Source organism: Anabrus simplex, chromosome 2, assembly GCF_040414725.1.
Source record: "Anabrus simplex isolate iqAnaSimp1 chromosome 2, ASM4041472v1, whole genome shotgun sequence".
Lineage (NCBI taxonomy): Eukaryota > Metazoa > Arthropoda > Insecta > Orthoptera > Tettigoniidae > Anabrus > Anabrus simplex.
In genome coordinates this window covers 216,986,694-217,000,699 of record NC_090266.1, presented here as the reverse complement: position 1 = coordinate 217,000,699, position 14,006 = coordinate 216,986,694, and the positions used below count along the sequence as shown (strand labels likewise).

The 14,006-nt window shown below is 41.6% G+C and overlaps 1 protein-coding gene across 2 annotated transcripts in view; it reads left to right on the top strand.

The window, feature by feature from the left end:
* Ih (hyperpolarization activated cyclic nucleotide gated potassium channel Ih) overlaps nucleotides 1–14,006 on the top strand; it is a 945,440-nt gene that overhangs the window by 794,992 nt on the left and 136,442 nt on the right. For both annotated transcript variants that reach the window (XM_067140514.2, XM_068226134.1), the window contains exon 3: nucleotides 5,638–5,774. In XM_067140514.2, the coding sequence (XP_066996615.2) occupies nucleotides 5,638–5,774 (137 nt within the window). The remainder of the gene's footprint in view (nucleotides 1–5,637; nucleotides 5,775–14,006) is intronic.

Sequence of the window (14,006 nt, the reverse complement as noted above, 5' to 3'; positions counted from 1 at the left end):
CACATTGAGATTCACATTCACATTCTTATTGGACATTCTGATTCTAACTCTTGGAAGAGACTCTTACTACGATTCTACGTCTGCACGTCGGAGAAGATTTTAACTTAGTTCACTTCGCATCTGAGTATATTCTACTCAAAAGTTACTCTCATTGGGACTTGTTATCTCAATGACGAGAGGTAGTCAACGGGAGACCGGTTTTGACTAGTTAGGGGAGGAGAGCTTTTATTATGAATTTAGCTACACTACTGTTCCGTAATACGGAAGAATACGAGTGTATTCTCTCCATGAACATAACCCATGGTGGTTTTGCATTTAAAATTAGGACTCATTACGACTTTATGTAAGGAGTACAGTAGGATGTGTTAAAGACAGGAAGTAGGACTGGAATCCAACAACAGAGGACGCAGCCGGCACGAGAGATCCACCCATCATCAGCTTCGTGATAACAGAGTCTACAAATGGTAAGCTAAAGGCATAAGTTACTGCAAGTCTTCGCGCAACAGTTCATTTTAAAAATTAATTTCATTCAATTTTTATTTTGCTTCCGTAAGTTCAGATTTCGTTAAAACGCCGTTACGTCACGTTTTTCATCTTAATAAATAGCTGTTTTAATTTTTATGTTCTGAAATTATTATTAATGATCCTTAAATTACAAGTTAGTGTACTTAATGATTTGTGTTCCGTTCACCTCACCCCTGGGAGTTTTTTGAGTCTCATTACGTATTATTATTATTAATTATCTACTTTTGTTTTCAAGCCATAAGCTTGAAGCCTGGCGCCCTTGGGATACTGTTTATGGAGAAACAATGGCATATCATTTATTTATTTTAATATTAAAGTGACCCGCCACGTTATAATTTTGTCATACATCTGTGGGCCAAGTGGGTACGTCACAACTTCAACAGCAAAGAATAAATGTTTAGTTGGTAATATACCTGGGTGTGAGGTACTTTTTGTGGAGGATGGCATACGTTCAAAAGTATGTTCCCCTAATTTTTTTAAACTGTGTATTCTTTTTAAGTGCCAAGTCTCAGCGAGGAGTGACGACTTGCCGACGCCTTTCTTTGACTTGTTCCAGCACGCTGTCACTGACGAACAGGCAGAGGAAATGTCGTAATGTGCCTACGCATATACGTGTAAGAGGGTCCGGGTCCAACCTATTTGTGTTTGCGAGAAGAACGATAAGAATTTCATTGCAGAGACTAAAACTTGTAGGATCTCTGTAACTAAACTGACTACAGTCAGAAAATAGTGATTTTTCTTGTTGATTGTTAAAAATGACCATTAATATTCAACTAAGATACATACCAGTCCAGACACACTTTCGAGTGATTTGGGTTGATAATTCAGTCTTTCAGTAGGCAATTAGAAGACATATGATGGACTTCTTCTTGAACCACTTTTCCCACGTGAGAACTGTGTCACACATGTAGATGTCCTGTTTTATCGCCGGATGCCCTTCCTTACGCCAACCCTACATTGAGGGATGTAATCACTATAGTATGTTTCAGTGGTGGTTGGCAGCGTGATGTATTGTGTGAATATGAAGAGGAGAATGTTGGAACATACAAAAACGCCCTGTTCTCGAGCCAGAAGAATTAAGTAGACGCGATTAAAATTCCCGACCCGGCCGGGAATCGAACCCGGGATCCTCTGAACTGAAGGCCTCAACGCTGACCATTCAGCCAAGTAGTCGGGTAAGGTACATGATGGACTATCCAAGATAATATCACAAAGGAGTCCAATATACAGAGGAATACGGTCATGTTAAAACATTTCTTTTAAAATTGGCTTTACGTCGCACCGACACATATAGGTCTTATAGCGACTATGAACCTATGTTCTTGAGAAGACCATCGCTTGACCCAGAGGGGGCCAGATGAAGATCAGATTGTCTTTACGGTCTACCATAGCTTATGAATGCACCATACGCCTCTATCCCTACCTTCACCCAATTATAACATCAGTGTACTTTTGTCTATGTATTTCTCTTCTATTTGCAAAACATAGGCCTACAGGTAGATCAGTGATGTTCAGTGTAGTTAAGAATTCCAACACTTTTCAGTTGGACAGACCATTACAGACGTTGGTTTGGCAGGCTCAGTACAACTACAATAGTAATGATAGTGATCAACATTCCAATTATAATTAAGTTTACTTAGATATCTGTAAGTTATCGTTTTCTTCTCGTGAGATTCATTTCGTATGGGTAATTCTCATACAAAACCCCGTAAATGGTGTCAAACGGAACCAGATTTGAAACTGCGATTTTTGGTTTAGATGATGATGATGATGATGATGATAGTGTATGGCCTCCGAATTGACTCCTATAGGCGGCCTGAGCTTATGTGAGGATGAGGCCCTACCTATGATGAAATCTAATAATGTTATTGGTTTGACGCCCACTAACTACTTGTACAGCTTTCGGAGACGCCGATGTGCTGGAATTTTGTCCCAAGGGAGTTGTTTTAGGTGCCAGTAAATCTACCGACATGAGGCTGACGTATTTGAGTACTTTCAAATACCACCGGACTGAACCAGGATGGAACCTGCCAAGTTGGGTTCAGAAGGCCAGCACCTCAATCGTCTGAGCCACTCAACCTGGCATAATTAAATCTAATGTTCAATGTGGCACACAAACCCAATCACCGAGCAAGAGGAATTAAGCAATTAAGGTTCAAATCCCCAACCTGGAAGGGAATCAAACCCAGGACCCTCAAAGGCCAGTAAGCTAACCATATAGCCATGGAGCCGGACTTTGGTTTAGATACCCAGCAAACATCCAATTGAGTCATGCAGCCAGACTACTTACAAATAAATGATTATCTCGTTTTCGGAAATACTCATTTGTGAGGGCAGAATAGCCAATTACTCGAACAGAGTACGTGCTTGAGGCTAGGACACGCCTTCTTCTGCCACCTGAAGGAAACAACTGGGGCTATGAGTTTTGCTTTTTCTCTAGTTTTACAGATCTACCTCGTGCTCTCTTCCATCACGTACTGGCTACTAAAACGAGGACTTTGAAAGCTGAAGAGCTCAAAGATTCCTTCAGGAAAGAGGAGACAGTCATAAATTACCGCCTTTATGGGTGGCTTTTCACAAGGTTGGTGCTGGTTATTATCCAAGAACGGGTGGGGTGGAGGGGAGCAGAATGTGAAATACCTCAGATTATCTACTTCTTCATAACATAAAAATCAGCTACGAAGTAATGTGTCGGATACAGATGGATGTGAGTACCTCGGGAACACCGCCGTAACTAATACTATGTATATCTTTCTTTCTTTCCTTCTTTCTTTCTTTCTTTCTTTCTTAATCCGTTTATCCTCAAGGATCGGCTTTTCCCGCGGACTCACCGAGGGATCCCACCTCTACCGCCTCAAGGGCAGTGTTCTGGAGCGTGAGACTTTGAGTCGGGGGATACAACTGGGGTGAATGACCAGTACCTCGCCCAGGCGGCCTGACCTGCTATGCTGAACAGGGACCCTGTGGAGGGATGGGAAGATTGGAAGGGACAGGCAAGGAAGAGGGAAGGAAGCGGTCGTGGCCTTAAGTTATGTACCATCCCGTCACTTGCCTGGAGGAGAAGTGGGAAACCACGGAAAACCACTTCGAGGATGGGTGAAGTGGGAATCGAACCCCCCTCTACTCAGTTGACCTTCCGAGGCTGAGTGCACCCCGTTCCAGCCCTCGTACCACTTTTCAAATTTCGTGGCAGAGCCGGGAATCCAATCCGGGCCTCCGGGGGGGGGGCAGCTAATCACGCTAACCACTACACTACAGAAATATTCCGTATGTACTTCGTTTATTGTATTTTTCGGTTGAAGAAAAAAGAGTAGTGTGTTGAAATAACAACATTTGTAGATGTGAATTTTGTAATGATACCACCTAAAACGGACAAAAACTCATAGGAAACTATAAACTAAAGCATAAAGTAATCCAATTTAGTGACTCTCTTTTCATGATAATGAAGATAAATCGAGTTTAATTTCTTCTACCAAAATGAAGTACTCAGTCAAATCCCCTTCGAAAATAATGAAGTATCATACAATGGATAAATCAAGTTAATCCATTGTAACGCCAAGCCTTCAAAAACACCCTTTTAATTTAGAGATTCAGTGTTCATTACTACCTCAGAATGATGATATGAAAGAAGAGTCATTAGGGTGAACGATCATTTTGCAGATAGTCACACAGTGTAGCAATATTTACACAAACTTAAAGCAAAATATTTCTTGGTATTCAGAGGAGGCTGTAACTTCCCTCTGCTACAACTAACTGTTCTGTTCAGTGCCAAAATAGTAAACCAATTTATGTACTCAGACTCAGATTTCGGCGACATTGATCAATCGCACGTAGAAGTGCTCGACCTTCATAAAGATCACGGCAGGTGATTTCAGGAACTGGTAAAACTGAGGGACCCTTGAGACGAAATACTTTATGTTTAGGCCTATCCTTTTAGGTAATTTTAATGCAGATTTTCTAATCCGACGATGTGAGGAGTAAATGCATTCAAACTTTTATTCCTCGAGAGCTGAAGACAGTTTTACTTCTTCTATTACGTTTTATCTTCTAGTCATATCATCAAGAGCAAGACTCACATAGTTTCAATACAACAGCAGTAACATAAACAATTATCATCATCATGAACATCAAGCCATAACCGTCTTAAATAATGTTCTATTTTGTGTTAATCGTAACTAAATGCCTGTTCAGTTAATATCAGTACGGTGAAATGCTTCATCGTCACGTAATTTCCTTCTGTCCCATGCAGAGACTGGCACGCACAAATTCTCTACCCCTCCCTGATAAAGACCAATCTTATGTTAAGTACAGGTCTACCTTAATCTACACAGTTCTATACGATGGTCTACATCGCATATGATTCCATGGTCCGAATAATAGATGTGGTATTCTTTTGGGTTAATGCCACATAGAATGGGACAAACTGTTGGAAAAATCGACGTTGTATATATTGATTTATTTATTCATTTATTTACTGAAGGCAAAAGAGCCGGTACATATCAGATATTTATTATATTTATTGTCTAAAATAACGCTTGTTTCATCGCAATTCTTATTAGTACTTGTCAAACCTACTCCATATACGGGAATGTTTCCTGAAAAGAACGTGGTGGTATATTAAACTTATAATATCGGATGGAGTTAAAAAACATTGTTTGGTATATTGGTTCAATATTTTTGCTTCCAGGAATGAACGATTCTTCTTAAAATGAAAAGCTTAGAGTGGAATTTATTTACACATACGTAACATATATATAAATCACGTAACACCTTGAACTACTGAAAACTAATGTAAGGATTATTTCAAACGAATGCCCAAAAAATGTATAGAAAACTGAAATAACCTGGGAATCACAGCAAGTCAACTCCAGAGTGGTAGGCCTATAAAGCTCTCTTGTCAATGAATAAGAGATATGAAGACTTGATCAGAACTGCAAACATTCCAAAACTCTGTCATACTTTTCCTCAACATCTTATGAAAAGCGATAAGAATATGAGCATTTCACTGTAAAATTTCAGACAATAGTATTTATCATACAGCATTAAATGAGAATTAGTGTATTTGCCTAAAATTAATGATCTAACTGTGTATGTTCGTTGTTCTTGTTGCAGGAATCATGCAGCAGGACAACGCAGAACAAGTGATACTTGACCCCAAGCTTATAGCAAAGCACTACCTGAAGACGTGGTTCTTCTTGGACCTTATCAGCTCCATCCCGCTCGACTACATCTTCCTTATTTTCAACCAGGTAAGCACCAGATTTTGCTGTAGCGTGGTTCATCATATCCATAATCATCGCCATAATCCTCATCCTAAATTTAGGTTCATTTCCCCGTAATAAACCAACCTCGACCGTACGTGCTGTCGTAGCCAATGACTAATGTCCTGTCGAAGTAGCATTGGTTTAAATATCACTCGTATTAGACCTAGTAAACATAAATTGACATAAAATATTGTAATGCCTTTGTATACCGATAACCAAACAATTCCCCACCATTGTAAGTTATTATTTTCAACACTCAGGTGAATTCGATGAAAGCAGATGCCTTTCGGAAAGCCGTAAGATTTAATGGAAATTATTTTCTAAATTTAAAATACAAGTCCTTGTTTATGATAGATTATTCGGCTAATATTCCAGTACACTATCTAATCAATCGTATCCAGATACCTACTTGAAACTCTCCTCGAGTTTCTCGGATATCCTGTCCATTGGGGGACACCACCGCCGTTTCTTAGTGCTCGAACTCTTGTGAGGGAGACTATCTGCTAAGTATCGGAACACTGCGGGGGAATGGCAGACGATTCTTCCTGCTACGCTGTAGCAAGTGCAGTTATTGCAATGGGCGAAGTCGCCGTTCTAGTTCATCCCAGAGATGTTCGATGGTATCGAAGTCGGGGTTCTAGGCTTCCCAGTCCATTTTTGGAGCCTTAATGTCCATAAACCACTTACAAGCAGATCCCGCTTTATGATAGGAAGTATTATCATGATAAAACACTTTAATCCCCTCCGAACTGATCTTCTACCGTGGACGACGTGCAGCTCGTCAAGATGTCTTCATAAACTTCCGCCTTTAACGTGCTGTAGTATTATGAAAGGGTAAGACCCTTCCATAAGAAGCACCCCTATAGTGTAACCCCACCTCCGCCAAATTTCACTGCAGTCACTGTGTAGACTGCCATGCATCGTTCGCCTGGTAGCCTATTCACCACTCCCAAACCCTCCCATCTGACGGCCATGTAATACGATGTGATTCATCACTCCAAACCACTCGTCTCCGTTCATCCACAACCAGTGGTGGCTCTGTTAACACCACCGAACAAGGCTCTTAGCGTTCGTCGGTGAAATGTCCGGCTTTTGGAGAGGTGCCTGAGCCTTGAACTCCAGTCCATGTATCTCCCGACGCACAGCCATAGTGCTAGCTGCACGGTCAGTGGCACCGCGGAATTCACGGTTGATGGTGTCACACGATGCCATGCAGTTTTTCCGTACCACGTTCTTCAATGCTTGACGGACCCTGTTGGAAAATACACGTGGCTTACGCCCTGCGGTCTTCTTGTGGTTATTTCTTTTCCGATTCTACTTCACAATCACGCCCCTAACAGTCGACCTGGACAACTTGAGAAGAGCGGAAATGGCCATGAGTGGTTGCTTACTGATTTGGCAACCAATAGCCATTCCACGTTCGAAGTCACTAAACTCCCTTGCTCCACCCGTTCTCCTGTTATCGCGTTGCACTTCAAAACATCAAGTAATCAGACGCCTTTCATAGTCGCAGCGGCGGTCGTAGTGGCATCGTGTACAGAATGGTATCCAGATACCCGCAGTTCAGACTGGAAGAGAATCAGACAGGTGAAGAGGGGGCGAGAGATTGACTTTTTCCTTGCTAGTGATTTAGCGTCTCACAAACATATCGAATGTTTTCGGCGACGCAATGATGGTAAATGGCTAGGACTGGGAAGTTAGCGGCCGCGGCCTTAATTATGGTACAGCCTGGGGTGGAAAATGGGAAGACACTGGAAACCATCTTCAGGGTTGACAACGGTGGGATTCGAACCCACCATCTCCCGAATGCAAACTCACTGCTACGCGACGCTAACCGCACGGCCAAGTCCCATGAGAAATTTAAATTGGAAAATCGCTATTTGCTTTACGTCGCACCGACACAGATAGGTCTTACGGCGACGATGAGACAGGAAAGGCCTAGGAATGGAAAGGAAGCGGCCGTGGCCTTAATTATGGTACAGTCCCAGCATTATCCTGGTGTAAAAATGGGAAACCACGGAAAACCATCTTCAGGGCTGCCGACAGTGTGATTAAAACCCACTACCTCCCAGATGCGAGCTCACAGCTGCGCGCCCCTAACCACACGGCTAACTCGCCCGGTAATTGGAAAATCAATGCTAATACAAGTCATCCTGAATGACATTTTCCCCTGGGTCGTCCCCATATTCACTTAAAGTAAATTCTGCAATGGTGGCTTATTTCAAGGCCTGGATTACTTACCCCAAGTCTAAACTGAAGGAATATTAGAATCAAGCAGACGATTACACAATCATCACACTAGCACATGTTATCCTTATGTGAATATAGAGACGAGTACACGCATCCGCAACTAATCCCTTAACGAAGTACCCGTATTAAAAGGAATAAATAAATAAAAAATAAATAAATACATAAATAAATAATAAATAAATAAATAAATAAATTTAAAGACATCAGCAACATGAAAAACAATAGCACACACAGAAAACAACATTCTCTGATTACTAAACTGCCATGTTCTGTAGGACTAGTAGATCTATCTTTTATTCGATAAAGTGTTCCCTTAAGTATCAACTTTGTAGTTCACTCAACATCAACTCATAACGTGCTGTAGCGATAAGAGCTGCTGTATGACGAGTTGTCAATAACAGAATCGCTTCTTGTAGCAGTCTTCATCAGTTAGGAGTTTGTCGGCTCAGACGGAAAACGGATACTGACTGCTCCGTGCCATGTGTATCTACTTAGTAAGGGCTTGGTTATTAATGTGTATTCCTAGATTATATTAGTATGCTCAATGCACATTGTTGAATGCTATGTGATCTCTTGGGGGTCCTACTAGTAGTATTTGAATTATTTATTTCAGTAACCACGCCCACATTACACGATAGGTCATTCAAATTACTATACAGGAAGGAGACATCAGGTCGATCAAAAGATGAGATGAGAGAACGATAATATTATCAAGAGCGCAGCACAATTACCTGTCACGTAGGTTGGACACGCTCTTGAGAAGCTGTAAAAGAGATGAGGATAGAGAGCCGTTGTTTGGAAAGCACGTTTGCTGACCGATTGTATGATTTTGAATAATACGGAAGCTCAAAAACAATAAAGGCGATCTTTAATCCACCTATTCAATACATTAATTTCCACTTATAGTGGTTACATACTGATATGTTTATGTAACCACATTAATTTCCACTTATAGTGGTTACATACTGATACTATGTTAATGTAACCACTATAAGTGGAAATTAATGTATTGAATAGGTGGATTAAAGATCGCCTTTATTGTTTTTGAACTCTGCATTTTCAATACGGACAAAAAAATGAGTTTTATAACATGTAATATTACGGAAGCTCTTAGAAGAGTTTTTTAACTAACATCGTGGGGAAATGCATCACTTTCAGGCTGTGGAATATTCTTCCGAGGCACTGGTGGTCGCATAAGCGGGAATTCTCCCAATTTCCACTCGAACGGTTCAAACATGCAGTGCAGAAATCGAATTTTATTTTGAAGCCGTCCATTGATCCAGCTCCACTTAACTCCTCGCGAAAGTATCTGTGTCTTCAGTGGTGCCTAAAGCGTCACATACCTAATGAAGACTAGCAAGCAGTCATCTTTTCCAACAATTCTCATTTCAATCTGGAGCTGCCTGATTCTGTGTCTGGTGACACTGTGGCAACAGGCTAGGCGAATTCCGCATTTTACGCCCCCATATTGATCTGGCACCAGGTGTTATTTCGCTCTTTGGTATATGGTGTCATTGAACTCCAGTGCCACGTGCGCCCAGTATACATTCCAGTCACTGGTACATATCTCAGGTGATAGATTCTGTTGTTGTTCTTTATTTTAATGACCTTCTCAGTGTCATTTATCGGTAGGAAAACCTGTTCCGACAATAGATGGATGGTTACTGCATTAATTTTCCATGGTCTTTATGCTTGTCGAATCTAATGAACATGCGTGGTGTATGATGCCAAAATATCTGGTACATTGCAGATCATTCGTGGCTCCAGCAGATGAATTTTGGCAAAAATTTAACATTGCATGGGCTACGGTACCCTGTGCAAACATCGACTTTTCTTCTTCTCTGAGCTGTGATGTCTCAGGAGCAATATGTCCACACAGAAGTGCCTCAATATACTGACTTCCCCCACGTGTGTAAATCGAAATAAAAAATAAATGCGACAATTTCACCCGAGTTCCGTAAGCTCTCTGTGTGCTAATCTGTTTTTCGTTTTTCTTGGTACTCATAGCGTTGCAATGTTAATGGCTAATAGTGTATTAATTCTTCAGTTTCGCCGTTTCAACATCAGATATTCTTTATCTGAACTGTCTTCAGAGGATCATTTCTGTAGCTCCATTCCGCACAGTTCCTATAGCCTCAACCCAATAGGCCATACGGTGCAATTGTGTAACTCACTGTCGTAGCTCAAACAATGGATTGACTCGCTGGAATGTTGACAGTAGTAGTTCTGTTTATGGATTTTCTCAGATTTTCATAAATAAGTTTTGTCAAACTATAAGATAACGTATAATCTTAAATCACAATCTAAAATCCTCTACCCTAGTACGATATACATTTATCAACAAAATAAATCACGCACCAAGAAGGAGTTGCAGTCTTGTTGCAAAAGTCAGCATTCAGTTACACCTCAAGCAGATAATGAAATGATGAGCGAAGTGGCGTGCTTAGCTGAACGACCTTACCACCAGAAGCCACGAACTTGCAGCCACCCGTGGTCTGGGTAAAGGTTCGCAGAAGCTGGTCGTGCGTAGTGTAACGCTGCTTCCTGCCGTAGTAAGGTCGTCGACCACTCGACATGCTTCTACAACGCAATCGAAGAGATTTCGCCCAGGTACCAGAATTTGAGATCGGGCGTATTTTTGGAATACGTAAGGCTGAATGGTCATATCGCTGAATCACCCGCCCACTAGGCTGTTCTGATTACACTGTTAGGGAAGCACTTCCGGGACTCACCCTATACATGTTACTATTCCAGTGGTGACCAAGATTTGCGTCCCTTACACGCCCTTCCAGGTTATAATGTCCTAGTGAAATTCTCCATGAGAAAAATGTCCAAAAAGAATAACGTCAAAGAAAAAATGACCAGGGAATAAATATCCATTGTTGAACAGTCCGTACTAAAATGTCCAAGAGTAAGTGGCCAGATACCATTTATTACAGGGCCTCTCAAACGCCCAAAATCTCACGCGTGCAAACAGCTGTGCAGAGTTCCTGTGCACAGTGCATCGGTCCCGCTTGGCTCGGCTCGGACCAACGCTTCGTCTCTGGGCTACTCAGCTAAGCTCGGCTCAACTCGGCTCGTATTTGGAGCGCTACGGAGCAAGTGAGGAAGAGGGAGACAGGAGGAGCGAGCGAGACAGGCGTGGGGAAAGAGAGAGACAGCACTATTGCTCCAAATCGAGGAGTGGGTGTCTGCACTCTAGTCAACGAAGCGAAGTCCTCTTTTGCACCGGGCACAGTGCATGCACCAGACGCATGCACCCTGAGAGGCCCTGATTTATGAGAACAATATCCAAAAATTTACTTTCAAAATTGATTACGTGATCATTTTATGTTTTGCATTACTCTTTTGGCTGGTTCACAACATTTTGTAGCAGTGTCTGGTCAGCAGGTGGAACGTACGGTTTAATGTGGCACGATATTGCACAGAGATACTGTTTTATATTTTGTCATCCTGATACGTACATCTGGTAATTGCGTACAATGTTTCATATTATTATTAACAAGGACATCGAATTGGGAAATATCCCGGTGGCAATGATCACTTACAGTAGTGTGATAATAAAGTGAAGTTAAAACATAATTACCCAAGAACAACAACAACAATTACTACTACTACAACGACAAGAGTACAACAAGCAATACTACTAGTTTAACATCCTAAATCCGGCATCATCGTATACAACTTAAGTATTTCCTGTGCTTAACATTACAACACGTTCTTATACAAATTCATACGTACCTTAAGTATTTCAAAATTTTACACTATGACTTGCAACAACAACAACAACAACTACAAAGACAATAGTACGACAAGCAATGCCAAGGAAAGAAAATATTACAAGAATTTCTACTACTTTTTGCATTCTAAATCCAGTGTCATCCTGTACAAATTGTCCGGCTCCAAGGCTAAATGGTTAGCGTGCTGGCCTTCGGTCCTTAGGGTCCCGGTTCGATTCCCGGCCGGGTTTCGGATTTTAACCTTCATTGGTTAATTCCGACGGCTCGGGGGCTGGGTGTGTGTGCCGTCTTCAGCGTCAGAATTCTTCATAGGTAGAGCCCTATCCTCTTAGACGCGCAGGTCACCTATGCGGTGTCAGCTCGAAAGACCTGCACCAGGCCTCGTCGGAGGCCACACGCCATTATCTTATATACAAATTCACACACAACTCAAGTATTTTCAGTGCTTAACACTACGGCTTACAATACTATAGGTTGAGCTTACCACTAGCTTAACATTACAACACCGTCATATACAAATTCACACGTACCGTAAGTATTTCAAAATGTTACACTATGACTTACAGTAGATTGAGCAGTCCTGTTACTAACTATTACGTTAGCATTGTAAATACAGCACTTTCATATACAAATTCACACATGCCTTAAATAATTCAGATGCCTTCGTACTACAATTTACAGTGGGTTGAGCGTTACGTTAAAAATATGACACCATCACATAGAAATTAATACACAATTTACAGAATGCAGGAGTCTATTCTTGAAACATCTTACATTTTTTGGGAAAAGGCTCTAGGACAGCTGCAGGTAATGCATTCCAATCATCTATTCACAAACGAATATTTACCATAGTTAGTTTTCTGCAATCTACCTTTTACTTTATGTGGATGATCTGTCCTGCTTATGTAGCAAGACTTTTCTAGTCGACTGTTCAACTCTCCCCAAGCTGGCATTATACATGGCACATAACCGTGTTCGTTTCCTCCTAGTCCCCAGTGTCTCCCACCCAAGCTTTTTCTATCATACTTGTCAAACTACTTCTAGGATTGAAATCGTTAAGCACAAATCTTGCAGCTTTTCGCTGTACCATCTTAAGTTCCTTAATGAGTCGTGTTTGGTAAGGATCCCATATGGCTGCTCCATATTCCAGGACTAGCCTAATGAGTGATACAAAGCCCTGCGCCTTCACCTGGGAACTGCTGCCCTTTAGCACCCTCATCACGAAGTGTAAGGACTTAAACGCTTTAGAAATGACACTTCCTACGTGGGTGTCCCATTTTAGACCTGTCTTTACGTGGAATCCTACTGTAGGTGCCTGCATGAGTCACTCTCTATCAGAGCGTCCGATCCAAGACAATATTGAAAGTCCCCTTGCCCATGTTTCTTTCCCATTCTTATGAGACTGCATTTTCGAGTATTTATTTTCATTTTGTTATCGAGTTCCCATTTATGGAGTATATTTATATCGGCTTGTAATAATCTAGTATCGCCAGCATTATGTATTTTTCTGTATATTATACAGTCGTCCGCAAATAATCTGCATTCACTTCGAATTTCGTTCGGCAGATCGTTAATAAACGCCGTATATAGCGTAATATGCGAGTTTGGTTAGTGAGGTACTTCTCGTTTACACGTTGCCTTGTGGTTTCATTACCAGCCAGTTACTCTATGAGTAGGGAACTACGTTCTCTCTGCTGTTACGTGCTGCATGAATCGCCACACGCTGACGTGATGAGTCATCATAACCATCTTCTGAAATTTAGAGTGAAATCCTTCAACATAATTATTTGTTCTTTGATGACCTGGCAGTGTTGTCTCATACACATTCCACACCTCTGGCGAAAAACCGGGAGGGATGAGTCTTTTATGATCATGACCTCGACGCCCTTCCATACTTGATATAATATGCAAACTCCAAACGGTCGTCTTCTACATCATCATACAACATATCGAAAATCTCATATAAGTCATCCAAGGGAATGAAGGGAATCGCTATGAACTGTTCAATTTTGTGCCTTACAGTTGGTTCCTTAAAATCCAAGAATGGTGGCGCTGGGTCACCGTGTCCCAACACCACACATTTCTACTTTTAATTCCTCAACCCTCCAGTAACTGCAATTCCTCCTCCTAGTACCTTCCTGGTGCCCCCCTCTCTACACAACCCGGTCACCATACCTCAGGTCGCGCCCATTCCTTGTGCATTGTTGACATGTCCGGTTCACAGCGA